This window comes from Hipposideros armiger, unplaced genomic scaffold, assembly GCF_001890085.2.
Source record: "Hipposideros armiger isolate ML-2016 unplaced genomic scaffold, ASM189008v1 scaffold_640, whole genome shotgun sequence".
Taxonomy (NCBI): Eukaryota; Metazoa; Chordata; class Mammalia; order Chiroptera; family Hipposideridae; genus Hipposideros; species Hipposideros armiger.
This window is the reverse complement of record NW_017731990.1, coordinates 101,439-118,322: the sequence shown is the minus strand read 5'-3', so window position 1 is coordinate 118,322 and position 16,884 is coordinate 101,439. Positions and strand designations below refer to the sequence as shown.

The following is a 16,884-nucleotide window of genomic DNA, read 5'->3' as shown; positions in this document are numbered from 1 at the left end:
ACCAGCTATAAAAAAACAGAGACTGGAGATAAACTAGACACTAGCTAGAGGAAAATGGCAGAGACTATTAAGAATCATAATTTTAGAGCAAATGTGATGCTTGGAACTAGGTGTACCTATATGGAGACCTATATGTATGCAGCATGGAGTGTCTCACCCTCCTCAGCCTATGAGACTGGGATAAAGAAACAGAACAGCTAGGTGATTCCCAGAGGACAGAGAAAGGCCGGAAACAGAAGAGGAGTGCGCAGGGTTTATTTTTTTCTTGCTATGTGGCATACTTTTTATCTGTGAATACTCTAGTGACATGGCCAGAGTACCCATTCGGCCTCTTTTTCCTTGGAAATGGACCCACTCAACAAACCCTAGAGCACCGGTGTCCAGAGGGCCCTGCCCTGTAACCCAGCAAGATAACTGAGGCTCTGCTTCGCTCTCTGCATCTGTCCCCCTTATTTTCTGAGACTAGACCCTTCTCCTATTTTCCCTGTTTCATGTTCACATGGAATCCCTAAAATTATCTGGTTCTGATCATTTTATCTGCATCAATTGTTTTCCCCTTATGTTTTCAAGTTCTGCTACTTGTCCTCTCCCCAGTTCCCACCTACCCTTGGTTCTCAAATGTCTGACCTGGAGCTTGACTGGATCAGCCACACCCTTTGATCGCTGCGCCTGTTTCCCATGTTCTTTCATGCTTCTCCAATAATTTCCCCTCCTTCTAGGCTCAGGCCCCTTGTACTCTCAGTGGACTTCACGCCAGCACCTCTGGGCAGCACGATGTAATCTTATGCTGAAAGCCTTGACATACATGGTATCCTCAACAATAGTGGCAAAGGCATAAAGCCACTTGTATGATGGCATAATCCAGCTCCTACTGTATGGGGGCTACATTTAATGTGAGGCGAAGGCTAAAACTCGGGAGGCCCTATCTAGGGACAAGGTCACCCCTTGTAGAAAGAAGGGTGAGGGAGCTGGCAAGATGAAATCATCATGCCAAGCACTGGTGAAGAGATGTGAAGTAACAGACCCAGGCAAAAAGCCTGCAAGTCACGACAGTCTTTTTCTGGTTACAGCAGAGCTCTCCAGGGAAGGAGGAACAGCAGGGTTGAACCTATAAGCCCTGAGAACATGCTTGCTATAGTATGATCAGAAACTTATGCTGTGTAAACTTGACTGGGATGTGTGTGTGTGTGTGTGTGTGTGTGTGTGTGTTTCTTGTCTGTGTTTCTACTTTTCTTGTAAAGTCTTCTTGGTAAAGTCTTTTCAGCTATGCTTAGGGAAGCCAAGGAAAAGCATTTTTGTCTTGTCTTCTCCTGAGCTTTAGGAATAACCTATAGAGCACATGACAAAGGGGGGAGTGATAACCCAGGCGAGAGCACCACAAGTTTGTGGAATGAGTAAGAAAGGAATGAGCAAGCAAATGGGATTGGATCATTTGTTTTAGAAAATACAATATTGTAGGGGTTTTAATTTGTTCATATATTTGTTTAGAAAAATCAAATTTCTAATGGGTAAGCAATACCCATTATTGCTTATTATATCAGCAATGCCTTAGATTAAACACTCTGCTGTTTAGGACATTTCCCCACTTATTTCTATTTTAACAGCAGGAAGGCAGGCATAGGCCAAACAGTCCTTTAGTGCCATAAGAGTTCCTCGGAGCCAGTCCTGCTCTTCCTCGCTACTGTACACAACCAAGGAAACCCTGAACCACCAGTATACACAACACTCACTCATACCTAGCTCTTCCCCATCCTGGAATGACACAGTTTGTTTCTCCTCCCCAGATTTATTTCTTATTGTGAAGTTCATTTTTGGTTTCTATTCATGTGGCTTCTCCAACTGACTAAGGTAATATTAGTATGCCGCTGCCCAGGTGCTGTTTACGTCTCAATCTGAAGTCATTTGTAAATATGTTAAATTCCATTTTTCTTCCTCCTCCTCCGCTCCCACTCCTCCCCCGCTCCCACTCCTCCCCCCCTTAAGTAGGGAAAGGAGTTGTCACAAAGGTTCGGACTCTCAGGGTAGGTCTGTACCTGGGCACTGGGCCTGAGGAGGGGGAGGTATCCTTACACACAGTCCCCCCACCCCCACCCGTCCCACACACTGTCCATAGTTCACCCTTTCACCTGCAGAGTTACTCAGAGTTAGAAATAATGTTATAAATTATCCAGTCCAATCCGCTAACAGAGCAGGAAAATGGCTCATTCAAGGTCTCTGAATTAGTTAAGTGGCAGAAACAAAATTGAATTCAGGTCTCCTAAAATCCACTGTGTGGGCTGGAGGGTTACCGATGGGGGAACAGGGCATAGTGGTTCTTGTTATTCATTCAACACGTATATTGAGCATTTACTTACTACGTGCCAGGCACTATTTTAGGTGCTGGGGATTCCCTGATGGTGATGGAAGGCACGGAAGAGACAAAAATATCTGCTCATGGAGCTTTCCCTTGTCAAAACTTAAGTACTTTGCCTCACCATGCTGGAAAAATTCCCAGTGCCCTGGGGAGGAGTGGTTGGGTCTTATATGGGAGGGGGAATCCCATCCTTTCTCAGCTCTTGTTTTATAGCTACAGGGAGAGGGCTGATTTACTGCGGAAGCCAAATAGAGATGCGGAAACCTCCAGCGTGTCCTCCCCCACCTCTGCACCGCTAAGGCCGGGCCAGGCCAGCTCCAGGGCGCCACCGCGCCCCAGCTCGTCTAGGATTATTAGCGTCGGTTACTCTATCCTCTCTGCTTTTCTGCGGACTGCTGGAGGACGGAGAAACAGGACACGGCTCTAGCGCCATCCTCTGAAAAAGGACTGCGGGCAGGTGAATATCCTTTCAAGGTAGTACACTCAGTGTCTAGCACCCAGACTGGGAGAGGGATGACTTCTCCCGGACCTGGGGGTTTATATGCAGCAAACTCTCGTGCCCTAAGAAATATTGCAACCACACGCTCTTTCCAGCCTCAGCTGAGGCCACTGCAGCGTGCCCTCCCCTCCCGCCCCACCCGCTAGCTCACACTCCAGAGCCCCACTGCAGCTTCCCAGCCATCCTCCCTTTTCTTCCACTTCCTGGTTGCCATGGAGACGCACGTCATTTACGTACCGTGCATCGCCTTGGAAACGGGAGCATCCGCGGCGCTGCTGGGAAGCCCGCCCCTGCCGCTCCTATCACACTAGCGGGCGCTGCCCGTTAATGGCCAGGGGGGAGTCCCGAGCTGGACCTGCTGCTGGCCTTGGCCTCCACCCGGGTCCAGTCGCGAACGCTTTTGTGACCCAGGGAATCGGGGGGCACTTGCTGCTCGTGGCTCCGGGAGAGCGGCGCTGACACTACACGAGCGCAATTCGGGAGGCGAGGCAGGGCCGGGCACTTTCGCCCCGGGGCAAGCGGGAGCGACGCCGGCCCTGGGACTCTCATCGGGTCTTCGTCCCGCAGGCTCTTCCGGGCCTCCCCGGATCCTGCCGCGCCCTCTGCCCGGGACTGGTCTCCTCACGTCGGCTCCCCGCCCCTCTCGGGAGCCTCCTCTTCCCTCGGCTCCTCCCAGTCCCTCCCGGGACCTCTCCGCCTCCCCGCCCCCTCCACCACTCTGGAGGCCGGGCTGGACCGGACCCAGAGCGGCCACCGCCCGCTTCTGCCATTCAATGGAGGACGGTCTGCTGGAGATCATGACCAAGGACGGCGGCGAAATGCCGGCACCTCTGGAGGTGTCCACCGTGCCGGCCGTGGGGGACGTGATCTCCGGAGAATACAACGGCGGCATGAAGGAACTCATGGAGCACCTGAAGGCCCAGCTGCAAGCCCTGTTTGAGGACGTGAGGGCCATGCGGGGTGCCCTGGACGAGCAGGCCTCGCACATTCAGGTGCTCTCGGACGACGTGTGCGCCAACCAGCGGGCCATCGTCTCCATGTGCCAGATTATGACCACGGCGCCCCGCCAGGGTGGCCTGGGCGTGGTCGGCGGCAAGGGGAGCTTTCCCGCAGCCCCCCAAGAGCCAGAGACCCCTTCTCCTGGGATCGAGGACAGCGGTTTGCTGGGTCGCGATCCTGAGGACGAGGACGACGACGAAGAGGAGGAAAAGAAGATGTCCCGCTCCGCCACACCCACTAGTCACTGTGAGCGCCTCGAGAGCCCCTGTGCTGGTCTCCTTGGGGGGGACGGGCCACTTGTGGAGCCCCCTGATCTGCCCGACATTACCCTGCTGCAGCTGGAGGGCGAGGCCTCCCTGTGAGGGGACTCCGAGGGGCACGACTTTCCCGGGCTGGCTTTGGGTTTCCGAGTGCATGACGCCAGCGGACTGAACAGCGCGGTGCAGCACGCTTCACTCCGACCGCCGCTCTTGTGGGTCAGGCAGAGAGAGACTCCCTGGAGGAAGGATTTATAGGGTGAAGGACTTTGGGAGCATCAAGAATGCTTTCTGCCTAACCAAGCGAGACGTAGCAAACTGCGGAAAGGTGAGGTTCCCGGACAGGAAGCGCCCATCTCTGGACTCCCATCTATCCCTTACCCTTTCCCCCCTCCCCAGCCAACAGGAGAACCCCTGAATTGTGTAAATAAAATTCTGCTTTTTCTATTATGAAAAAAAAGGACTTATCTAGGACTAGGACAAATAGTCTCTAACGATTTACCTAGAAATTAAGGAACTGGGGTATTCTGTTCTGGCAACAGAAAATGTACCCTTCTGCTGAAATCCAAGATATTCAGCGCTCTACAGAAGCCTCTCCCCCTCACAGATCTCTGCGGCTGCTGATTGGTAAAGGAAGCTTGAGGAGGGAACTGCAGCCCTAGGAATCTGGGAGAATGGGGTTCCCAGGGCCCCTGGGCTGGGAGGAGCTGGCTGTGAATGTGCATGAAGACATAATAGCTCAACCTCTAGGATTTTGCATGCAGAACGGATCCTGCCTTGTCACTGACTTCATCTGGAATTGCTTTATCCACTCACTGGGGCATAGAGAACAAAGAGCCCAGTTCACAGGCAGAGACTTGAGGGTGCTCAGCAGCAGCCCAGATTTAGGGGACATTTGAGGGACTCTTGGGGGCCGCAGCCAAAAACTGTCTCTCTCCTGGCTACACCCGCTTAACTTCAGTTCCTTTTCCTGTCAATATGTCCCTGCCTGCTGCCTCTCGGTGTTGCCTCCATAATGTCTTGTGTGTGTTATGTGAGTTGACTTGTGTAGTAGTGTGTGAGCCCTTACGGGCAGGGCTTGTGGCTCTGGTGTTAGGTTCAGGGGGCTTCAGACCCTTCTGTGAGCCCCGGGCTATCATGGCGCTTTCCCCTCTCTCTCCTTTCCCCTTTTTCCCACAACCAGGGCATGGAGCATGTGGCTGTCCTGAGGTTCTTAACTGATGTGCCTCCTTCCCATCTCCTCAAGTGGTGACGTTGTGTGCCCTTCCTCCTCCTCTGTGTATTCCTTTTCAATGCTTTCCTTGGTGTTAATCTTAATAAAGAGGTGTCATCTCCCCTCCTTGCTGACTGGTACTAGGGGGATGTCAGGGTTGGGCTTCTGGACCCATTGCATGGACCAGGGCTTAGTGGGAACTGCAGGGACCATGCCTTCCCTCCTCTCTCCTTGCCTCCAGTTCCAAGGAGTTGACCGTCCCAGCCCTGGTCCGGACATTCATTGCCAACTCTACCCGCTTTTCCTTCCATCCTGGACCTTGTCCTCCAGCTGGACTGGGAAAAGAGAGGGTACGTGCTGAGACTCCCAAATTAACAAGGGTTTTTAAAAACCAGAGCTCCAAATGTGCAAAAGACTTCTTTTCAAGTGACACACCTGGCCCTGAGAGGTGATTTCCAAATCTGAGTCCTGGAATAGCAGGCATGACACCTGTTTCATGGGAGGTTTAGGGAGAGGGTATTGTTCAGGAGGGATTGCCGGGGATCTCTGGGAGCAGAGTGACACATCACAAAGGAAACCGCAATAACTGCCTTGGGCCTCTAGTGGAGAATGCCGGTAAGGTGTTCCCCAGGGAGCTTAGGCTGACATAGGCTCTAGTCAGCTCCCTTGGGCATTGGAGATTTCCCAAGGCTGTCCCAAACAAAATTCCGGAGAAGAACAAACTAGGATGCCGTGTGTGTGTGTGTGTGTGTGTGTGTGTGTGTGTGTGTGTGTGTGTTTGCTGCTGGTTGCTGCAGAGAGCTGAAAAGAGCACTGGAGTCACAGAAGCTCAGTTCCAACACTGAACAACTGCTTCAGACTTAGTTTCTGCCTGTGTCAAATGGAGACAAGAAACTAAGAGTTGTAGGGGAGAAAAATATCTAAGGCCCCTGGGAAGTCTTGTGCAAATGTTAGTTTTCTTATATGTAGTTCTCTTGGTATGATGGTGATGACTGGCTCCTCTGGGAAAACAAAACTATGTAGGGAAGGTTCTAGAAACTCTTTATATAATCATTCCCTATCTAAAGAACTCTCATCCTTCAGGATAATCAAGTAAAGGGGGATAAGATTCCCAAGCTGAAATGGGCTTTTTCATCATAAATATCATGCAGTTATGGGCCAAAAAGGTCATGGGGCCAGCCCTGTACACATAGTATGACCAGAGGAAGCCTTGAGTTGTACAGTGGTTGGGGAATGTGGGCTGGGGCCCTAGAGAGGGCAACTAAAGCATATTAGTGGGGACATGTCCCTGGGAAGCAGCTAGGAGATAGGTTCCTGTTACAGTTTCAGTATTCAGCACCAGTATCAACAATGGTAGCTATCATTTATTGAGCCCTTGCTGTGTGCCAGACACTGTGCCCAATTTTATCTCCCAACAACCATACAAAGTACGTACTATTATTTTCACCTAGCAGTTCCAGAATCAGACTCTAAGACTTGCTCAAGGTCACACAGCTAGTACTCGGCAGAACTTAAACCCAGATCTTCTGACTTAAAGAACCCTTGACGGGAGCCATGCTACTAATTGCTCTTCTATGTGGATCTTCAGAGAAGAAGATCCCTCATTCCCCAACCAAGAGTCTAAGAGAAAGGAAAATAACATTAGTTTCAGTCACTTTTTATCTTCTCAATTGGAACAAGAAATCGCAATTCAGGTTTTGGTGACCCTTCTCAGAGACCAGTGGATGACAATACAAGAGCGGCACCAAGAAAATGGTTTTCTGGACCTGCTCCTTGAGAGGAAGAAGCCGATACTCCCAGATATTCCCCGACTCAGCTCCATTCTTGTGCCTCTCTCCCGTTCCCTGGAGCTCAGATTCTGCAGAGTCTGATTTGAATCTCAAGGCAGCGTAGCCCTTCAGCCTCCATAGAAAGGTCTGGTTGAACCCTTTCAACCTTGACTCTATTTTGGTTCCCCTTCCTATGCCCACTGTCCTAAATGTGTCATCAGTCCCTTAGCCCAGGGTCTCCTAGAAGTTTTCCACCTATTCCTTCTAAGTCCAGAAGGACTTACATCTCCCCAGGAAAAGCGATTCTTCGGCTTTCTTCGGTTACCTGCATCAGCATCTCATAGGGATCCGACACAGGTTAGTCTTTCCCCCTCCTCCTTCCTGCCTATTCCCCACTCTCCTCTTGCATTTCTCCTTTCGAATGCTCCTGATGAGTGAGTTTCAGGTGAGATTCCTAACCTGGGACTCATGGATGGGGCCACTATGGAAGTTCAGGGAACCATAGCCCCTTGAAATTGAATACAAAAATCATGTAAGTATGTACATTCTCTAGAGAGAAGATCTGTTATTTCAACTTAATTCTTAAAGGTAAGAATTAAGTAAAAAAGAATCACCGAGCCAAGGGGTAATGAGACTTTTTAACTTGAAAAATACCAAAGAAGAAATGATCCTGCCTGAACTGGTGCTGTATTGAACTGGCAATACACCCTTGCCTCTGGGGCCTCCAGAGTTTTTCCTACACGGAATTGAAATCTTCACATGAGTCTGATTACTCACCACCTACTCAACAAATACAAATTATACTGTTACCCATTAGAATGTGCTAAGAATATAATAGTACTTAGACTCTGCCAGGGCACTACTGACATGCAGAGGTGAGGAGATGGTCCCCTCCATAGCTTTGTGCTGCATTTCATGTCTGGGCCCAACACAACACTGCATGTAATCCATCATAGCTCTTTCAGTTTCTGGCACTCCTACCTCTCACTGGTCTAAGGGAAATCTCTCGGGGTTAGCTCTTAATCTCAAAATACAAACACATACAACTCTGTAGAATAAGCTCCAATGGTAGCCTGGTACAATGAAAATCTGTACTAGAGAAACAGAAATATCGTATTTTTCTGAGTTGCAAACTGGCCTCCAACATAAATCCATAGCTTTATGTGGCCTCAGTATCACCACAGACATGGTCCCTGCTTGATATGTATAATGAAATGGTTCACCCAGTTTCCCCACAAATAAGGAACAGTTCTTTCCCAAATATATTTAAGTCTATACTTCTTGTGAGACAAAAAACTGCTGGCACCTTTGAAAAGGCAGGTTTTCCCAAGCATCTTTCCCCATCTACATGCCTATAGAAATTCAGCCAAGATGCTCTGCTACAGTAAGACATAATATAGAAGTACAAAAGGAGTATTCTTGAATCTTTTATCCCAGCTAACACTCCCTGCCTCCTCACCTCAATTGTTTCCAGAGGTGAATTTCCCCAGAGAAACACAGTGCCTTTCTGCTTGGAAGCACTGTGCTTATTATAGAAAGAAGCCTGCTCTGTAAATAATGCTGTAATGGTGCCACCTGGTGAGGAGTGGGAACATTACAAGGGGGACCCTCAAAGTGAATTTATGGCTTTCAATTCAGCAAACACTATCAAATGCTTACTAAACGCCGGGCTCTCTGCCAAATAGTGGGCGGCAGGGATAGAAGGGTAAATTGAATACATAAAATGTATTTGGAGAATATAAAAACCAACTGCAATAAATTCCTAACAGGTCTCCCCCAGCCTCGTGCGTACCTATAATCCTGAAGATTAATCGTCCTAAACCACAGCTCTGAACAGTCTATTCTCCTCAGAGAATGTACCCTTGCATCATGTTCCCATTACTTCCTGAATTAAATACAAAATCCAGTGGTGGAGGGGAGTCAAGGTCTAATAAGACCTGGCATGCGTTGTACCCATACATTTCATTTCCCGGGTACATTTTCTAACCACCATCCCATCAATTGGAAGCCCATATCATCCAGTCAGCTAGAAATGAATGATTCCCAAGGGTATCCCAGTTCTTTTAATCTCTGGATGAGTGTGCTGGATGAGTTCCCCCTGGCTGTTAATTATATTGCTCTTAGTCTTCCCAAGTGCAGTCAGATATAAATCTTTACCCCAGAACAGGGACTTCTGCAGCCTCGGTCACCTGCACCAGCTTCTCACGGGGTATCCAGCAAGGCTGCTTTTCTCTTTTCCCTCTTTTGTGCTATACCTGTAAATGGGAAATGCCCAGAAACAGTATGCAAAGCACTTGATGAATTTGTGCTTTTATTTCTAGGCATCGGGTTCATAGCTTTCATCAAATTCTTAATGGTCTATAAAGCCAAAACGATTAAGAAACCCTGTAGTCCGTGCTATTCACCATTCCCCAGAAATGCCCATTTTCCCTGATCTGATTCTTCACTCATTCTCTTTACTCTTCCTATTCCATTCCATCCCAGTGTGACCGCTTTCTCCTTTTAAATGCCCCAATTTTTTTGTTTGTGCCTCTCTTTGGGACAATTACCACATTTTTTTCTTACTTGTTATTCTTCATGTGCTGCTTTTATTCCCCCTTCCAGATTATGAATATCTTGAAAGCTGGAACTACTTTTTTATTTTTATAGTTTCTGAAGTATTTACCTTGTTTTATTGACTTTAAGGCACCATCTTTGTGTGGCATATCATTATTTTAGGTACCACTAAGAAAGAAAAAATACTGCCAGTTATACTATTACTACACTTTCTTACCTTTTATATTTTAAAATTTCACTCTTATTTAAAGAGCTCATTTAGGCTTTTTAGAGATAAAACTTTTTATATCACTACAATGCACACAAATATAACAAAGTCATTATGATAGTCTTATTATTTCTTCATATTGAGCCTGACACTTCTGAATCACTTATTGATTAAGAGTTGCATTTATATTCCCTGGGCCATTTTAGTGTTACTAAAGCAGCATTTCTTAAAAAGAGAGCATCTCTGGTAATTTCTTCTAGGCCATAACACCTATTCCACAAGTTTTAAAGTTGGGTCTTTTTAAATCTTGCCAGAAAGTGTTCAAGAAAGATGTTCAGACAACCACCAGGACTAATATTCCTTCAAATGATCTTTAAATGGTTAATTAAATGAAACCCCAGGGGTTGTACATTTCTAGTCATGCCACCTAGAATAACAGGGCCCAGGCATATGTAGGCAATGACAACTGTGTCATAACTGCTGCTTGACCAAGACTACTTGTAAGCTGACACCCCATTTCGGGGAAAGTGTGCCTGGAATCAATGAAATCATCAGCAAGGGACCTTTCTCATAATAGGCAGAAAATAAGTTGTTTAATTGAGTCTTAAATATATAAATGAAAAATTACAGGGTTTTAGAGCTGGGAAGAAAAAGTAATATGCCACCATCTCTTAGAATCTTCAAAAATGTTATTGCTGAAAGAAACCTTAGTGATGCTCATAGAGCCATTTTATATATAATGCAGATGTCTGAAGAGACGGCCCATGTCTCAAAGAGATGATTAAATTTGGCCCAAAGTCAATCTCCAAAATCTGGGAATTCCACAGCATTTCATACAATTTCTGCATGTCCTATGGGCTATTTCACTTTTGATTCCCTCTGTATCCACACCCCTGAATCCATGCAAGCTACTTCAGTTGACTCCTTATCAACTCTGGGATGCATAAAACAGCCCTTTCACTGGTTTCAATAAGAAATATGACCTTACTAGGCATTTAAAAATTTTTTACATTAGACGTGAATTAAAAAAAGGAAAATAGGGGGTGGGGGTGGGGAAATGGCCACAAGGGAAGTTCCCACTGAGGACTTGATGCCTCTCACAGGCCCTTCACCCTATCCTCCCTTTATTCTCTTCCTCCTCCCGCCTGATCCAGTAAGGAGCAAATTCCTTCCCTTACTTTGAGGAAAATAGTTTCCCTCACATTTCATCCCCTGGGTGGGGGAGATTTACCTGTTTCTACCACAAGTACTTAATTAAAAAGTATATTCCCCTTCTAAGAGGATTTACAGTGAATAAACATTATTTCATTGCATATAATGAAAGAAATAGATGGGATGACATTCCCAAGGTTGCATAGTTAATGACAGCATGAGGACTAGAACCCTGTTCATCTGAATTATAGATTAGTGGGGTTTTCCCTCCAATAAAATGGTACTGCACCTTACTCTGCTATAAGTGGTTACAATATGAGAAGGAAAGCTGAGGGAGGCTTGGATTCGCCATGGGAATAAAAAGGGAAATCAAAATTCCTTTTAGAGCAAGCAAATAATTTTAGGGAATGATTTGCTCTTGAATTGAGACAGAGTGCTTCTCAGAATACTGAAGGTAAAACCTGTTTGCTGTCAGCATTGTTAACTGAATTAAAAGCACTTTAATTTGAAAATGGGAATGGTATGTGTGTATCCTGGCAGCCAGGAGGTGGGGAATGACAAGATAAAATGGAGAGGACAAACAGTTTAAAAATACTGAGAAAACCCAAAAATTTTTATACTACAGAGGACATCAAGTATTACATTGGAAGAAAAGCAGTAGCTGGGGTGGTATCCTCTAATTCTCTGGAAAAAGTAAGTAGAAAGGAATTGAGGTTTGGGGCGGGGGAGGAATACTTATGGCTTTTACTTCAGTGCACAGAGTACAGGAAATACACAAATAGAACTTGAGATTTAATGCTATGAGGAAAATAAAATCTCACAGATATAAAAAGAACTTGGTAAGATGGGACTCATGCCTGGAACACACAGTTAAAAAAAATAAGGTGCAGTGCATTGTTCCAAAGAAATAGAACTGGGTTCCGATGTGCAATTGGAAAGGAGGTGCCAGTTATGCGACACACACCATATGTTTGTGGGGAGTCTGCTTCTGGGACAGAAGCAGCAGCTTTGCTGTGATCTACAGAAAGTCAGCCCTTGCCCTCAGCATTGCCAAAATTAGAACAGGGAAGGAGAAAGAAAAAGGACAGGGAGGGAAAGGAGGAAAATGACAAAAGACAGTAAGTAGGAGGAATAAAATTAAAACAAAAGAAAATTATAGTAGAGTCAGAGCAGCACTTCATGCCACAAAGATAGAGTCTTGTGTGGGATTATACATGCTTGAAAGTGGAAACAAGAAAGGAATTATCAAGGTGAAGGTAAAAGAGAAGAAAAGAAGTGCTATCATTGTAAAAATGTGCTCAAGTCTGCCAAAACATAAACTGGATCATATAGATCCCAGGAACAAATAAATGAAACCAGCACAAAGCCAAGTTCCAGATGTGAAGGGGGAAGTTGATTGGATGTAATGTAATCCTTCAGAAGCAAGAGGCTAGCAGAGCGGAGCTGCCATTCTGGATCTAATTCTGACCCACAAAGATGGAATTGATTAGTGAAATGGGAGTGAGGAAAATCTTAAGAGAAAGTAACTGTGCCATTTTGGTTCTTCCTGACAGCCAAGGAGATAAGGTAAGATGTGTATCTAGGGCTATGGGAAGTCTAACTTCAAAGACTTAAAGGATATTATTTTCATAGCCTGAGGGAAAGGCTGAATGAAGATGAAATTCTCTTAAGAATGAAATTCAGTCAGTGCAATTACTTTGGAGTCCAATGAAAGGGAGTGGATGGAATGACTCTAGGGACTGCTCCAAGGAACTCAGATTTAGAGATGTCAGACAGAGTGTAGGCATAACTAAGAAAGTAGTCCACAGAGTTCAACACTTACAAAAGCGCAAGCCACAGGAGCAGTCGGTTAGCTCAGATGGTTAGAGCACAGGCTCACAGCACCAAAGTTGCCAGTTCGATTCCCACATGAGCCAGGGAGCTTGCACCCTTCACAACTAGACTGAAGACAACCACTTGACTTGGAGCTGATGGGTCCTGAAAAAACACACTGTTCCCCGATAAAATTTCTTTTTTTAAAAAAAAGGAGAAAAGCACAAACCATAAAGCAAAAACTGAGGAATTTAATTACAGAACAATTAAAGATTTATGGGCAAAGTTAATAGGCAAATGGCAGAATGAAGAAAATATTTGTTTTGTCTAAAACTGACAAGGATGAAATATCATTTTAGAATATGCAAGGAGCTCCTGCAAATGAACAGGAAAAAGATAATAACCTAATAGGAAAAAAAGGGTGCAAAAGATATCAACGGACAATTTACAGAATTAAAAAAAGCTAATATGTATATGGAAATTTAATCAAAACCATTAATAATCAAATGCAAATTAAACCATCAATGTGATATCCGTTTACACCTATCAAACCAACAAAAATTAGAAATCTAGATAATTAGAAATGTCAAGGATGTGGAAATACAGAATCTTGCACTGCTGCAAGATTGGTTCCACTACTTCTGGAAAGCTATGTGGCATTACTAGGACACATTAAATAGATTCGTACCCTATAGCCCAGCAATTCCTCTCCTAAGTAATATAACAAGAAATTCTTTACAAGTCCAGAAGGGGATTAATATGAGGATGTTCTCTGCAGGGTGATTTGTAGTGGCACGGAGCTGGCGGCACCGTGGGTGTTCACTGTTGGAGGAGTAGATATATACAATGCGGTGAGCGCACACCATGGAATACTAAGCAGCAGTGTGAAGCAACAGATTGAATGTGAGCATCTGGCAACGTGGGTGGAGATGAAAAACAGTGCTTCATGACAAAACTAAGACACACAATGAGACATATAGCTCAGTAGCTTTGGAGTACCTTTAAAAATACATGCCTACAGGGCTGGCCGAGTGGCACATTGGTTAAGAGCTGGCTTGAGAGGCCCAAGGGCCCCAGTTCGGATCCCACATATGAGGGCCAGTGACACTGCCCTCCACAGCTAAGATGCTGAACAACAGCTCAACCTGGAGCTGGGCTGCCTGAGTCCCCAGCGACGGCATAGGCTGCAGCCCCTGCTGCAGTCGGTTGCCATGGGCTACCGTGTGTTGCCAGCAGCCAGCATGAACAGTGAGCGGCCGTCCAGAAGCTGGCGACTGATCTGCCTCACCCGGGAAGAGCGCAATGATGGTGCCAACTTGGGCCAGTGAAGCAACATCCTCCACAACTAGACTGAAGAACAAAAGGACAGCAACTTGTCTGTTCCCCTTCCCCCAATTCCCCAGCACTGTTCCCATCCCCCCAATTTCCCAATAAAAATCTTAAAAAAAAAACATGCCTAAAAATAATAACTATTTTCTGAGAACATATTTAAACAGATATAACACATTAAGCACAGTAGGAAATTGCCTATTGTGGGATGGGGGGCAGGTAATGGGAGTGGAGATAACTGGTATAATGATAGAAAAGGAAATAAAGACATGAAACAACAGAGCCTTTCCTTGCAGGGACCAATGATGGCGTGTCATGAACTGAGGAATATGATTAACTCAATCCTTCCAGGAAGAAAAGCTTCAAAACAAAACATAGCAAAACACAAATACAAATATATCAGCACCTAGAACATGAAGAGAACAGCGCTTGGAAGAGGAAAAGCTGGAATGATGAAAAACTTGCAAAATACTGACAGTGAAATGGGCTTTTTCTTCCCAACAAGAAGTACAAAAGAACAGATAAGTCTGATGTTTGGGACACATGAGGTGTTGTTTACAGTTGGAAAAGAAAAGGTAACATTTTTGGAGGCACTGGTTTAGGTGTTTGCAGTATTTTACCTAATTTAATCCTCATAACATCACTGAGGTAGATAGTCTTAGTTAAGACTTGTTTGGTTGCAACAAATAGAAACCTATCTGTAATAGTTCTGAGGGGGGAAAAAAGAAGTTTATTAAAAGGATGCAAGGTTTTATGTCACAAAACCCAAAAGCAAGAATGCAGGCAGGCCTCCCAGGAAACAGATGGCATACTCAAATTAGGATAGTTTGAGAAGAGTTTAACAAAAGATTATTTACAAAGGTGCATGGCAGGGTGTGGGAAAATCACAAGGTGGGTACAGCACCCAGAATCTAGTATTAGGGGGGCTAAGCCTGAAGAGGTCATGGGAATGGTGGTTCCTGAACTTAGAAAAAGAGAACTATCTTGGGTTCCCTTCCCACGTGTTTCGCCCCTGGGCGAGGGTAGTAACTAGAGCCGGGTGTCACACCCTCTAGACACAGGTAATGGGAGATGGTGGCTGGAAATACTCAGAGAGCTAGGTAAAGAGGGCCACCTGACAGGAGCTGAGATCTTAACTAAAGGGACTCAAGTGAGTTTGCCACAATCCCCACCGGGAAAGAGACAGAGGATTAAATACCCCAACCTCACACTGCTATTGTACTTAATTTTGATCTTCTGCCTATTGGCCAAACCCAGAAAGCCAAAGGTAAGGGAATCTGTTGACATGGTCCATTCTGGTCAGCCTACCAAGCCCAGAGCTAGGTGAAGGGCAAAAGGCATTGATCTGAAGAAGCAAACAGACACCTAGGTCTTTAGGCTGGAAAATAAAAGCAAACACGTGTAATCAGATTAGAAGTCCAAAAAGATGAGATTTTAAGACTGCCCCTAGAAGCTCTAGGTATGTTTAATTTTCATGTCCTGGGTAAACCATGTTTCAATATATTAAACTGAATATCTCAGCTGAAGTCACAAACTAATAATAGGTGCCTCAGGGCTTCCTTGTGGGTTGAGGGGTCTGGACACTCCACTCCTATCAGCTTTGCCTTTATTTGGTTAATTCAGCAGGATTCTGCTTAAGATTTTATGGAGGAAATAGGGCTCTTATGGCCAGCTACTGTGCTAAGGACTCAAAAATAAATCAGACAGTAGCAAATAAATAAGAGTACAGTGGTAGGAAAACGCACACGTTATGAAGGAAACACAGAGAAAGTCCGACGAACCCAGAATGGGAAAGGGATCAAGGAAGGCTTTCCGGAGTGGATAACTGGAAAGGGGAGGTAAGGAAGCTCAGAGAGCATTGCCGTTCTACAAAAGAGGGGAGAGGAACCCAACGATTATGCAATTTGCTAAAAAGTGGGAGGGGGCTATCACCTGGAAAGAACTAGCTTAGAGATCCGTGGACAAGGCTGGGAGCTGTGATGACTCCGTGTGACTGGCAAGATTTCCGCTCCGGCCTGCCTCCAGCCTTGCTCCGCCCGCATCCCATCCTATCCTCTGACAAAGCGACGCGGCATTTCAACAATTCCACTCCGCTGGGAGGGGATCCCAAGGCCAGCGTCTGCATCTTCAGCGGGGGAGGGTGACTGCCCAGTCTCCAAAAATAGCTCTTGTTTCCCAGAGGTGGTCCAGTTAGCGCGGTCCGGCCCTGGCGGGGCGGCCAAGGAGAAGCCGCACATTGGTTGCCATAGCTGTGATCCGAGAGGCTGTGGAAGGCTGATTGGTCGCAGGCTCTTAGCGTGGACCACACCGGGTTGTAATTGGGTCGGAGTCCGCAGCCTCTTAGGCAGTTTGGGCATGCGGCTCTGAGTCCTGCTTATGGAAAAGGGAAGGGACACGCACTTCAGGGTAGCTTCTTGTTATTGCATTTATGTGGGTTTTCACGGCTTCTGGGGTCTTTGGGGACTCTTCGTGTGCATCCCAGGTCCAGGGACCAAAGCAGAGGCTGCAGCAAGGGAGACGCATCCAGGACTGCTCATGCGCGAGAGCCCCACTCTGTGCATTCCCACCTGGCATCCAGGGCTCCCGGGATCCCAGGACCTTGACGAGAAAGTGCTCGCCCTTGAGAAGACGGTTCTAGGTCACTCATCCTGATTTTTCAGCATTCGGGTCCCTGCTCACCCTCTGCCATCCACTTCGAACGTACCATTTTAACAATGAATCATGCAGTCCCTCTTGC

The 16,884-nt window shown here is 46.2% G+C and overlaps 1 protein-coding gene across 1 annotated transcript; it reads left to right on the top strand.

Annotated features, from left to right (window-relative positions):
* The first annotated feature begins 3,085 nt into the window (after positions 1–3,085).
* On the top strand, positions 3,086–5,447 carry CCDC184 (coiled-coil domain containing 184). The gene has a single exon (XM_019625851.1). It carries the CDS (start codon positions 3,626–3,628, stop codon positions 4,211–4,213), a length of 588 nt encoding a protein of 195 aa, XP_019481396.1. The 5' UTR covers positions 3,086–3,625; the 3' UTR covers positions 4,214–5,447.
* The last annotated feature ends 11,437 nt before the right edge of the window (positions 5,448–16,884 follow it).

What these genes read in the sequence shown, in the direction of transcription:
- CCDC184 (XM_019625851.1), top strand. Translation starts at nt 3,626, where the DNA reads ATGGAGGACGGTCTGCTGGAGATCATGACCAAGGACGGCGGCGAAATG.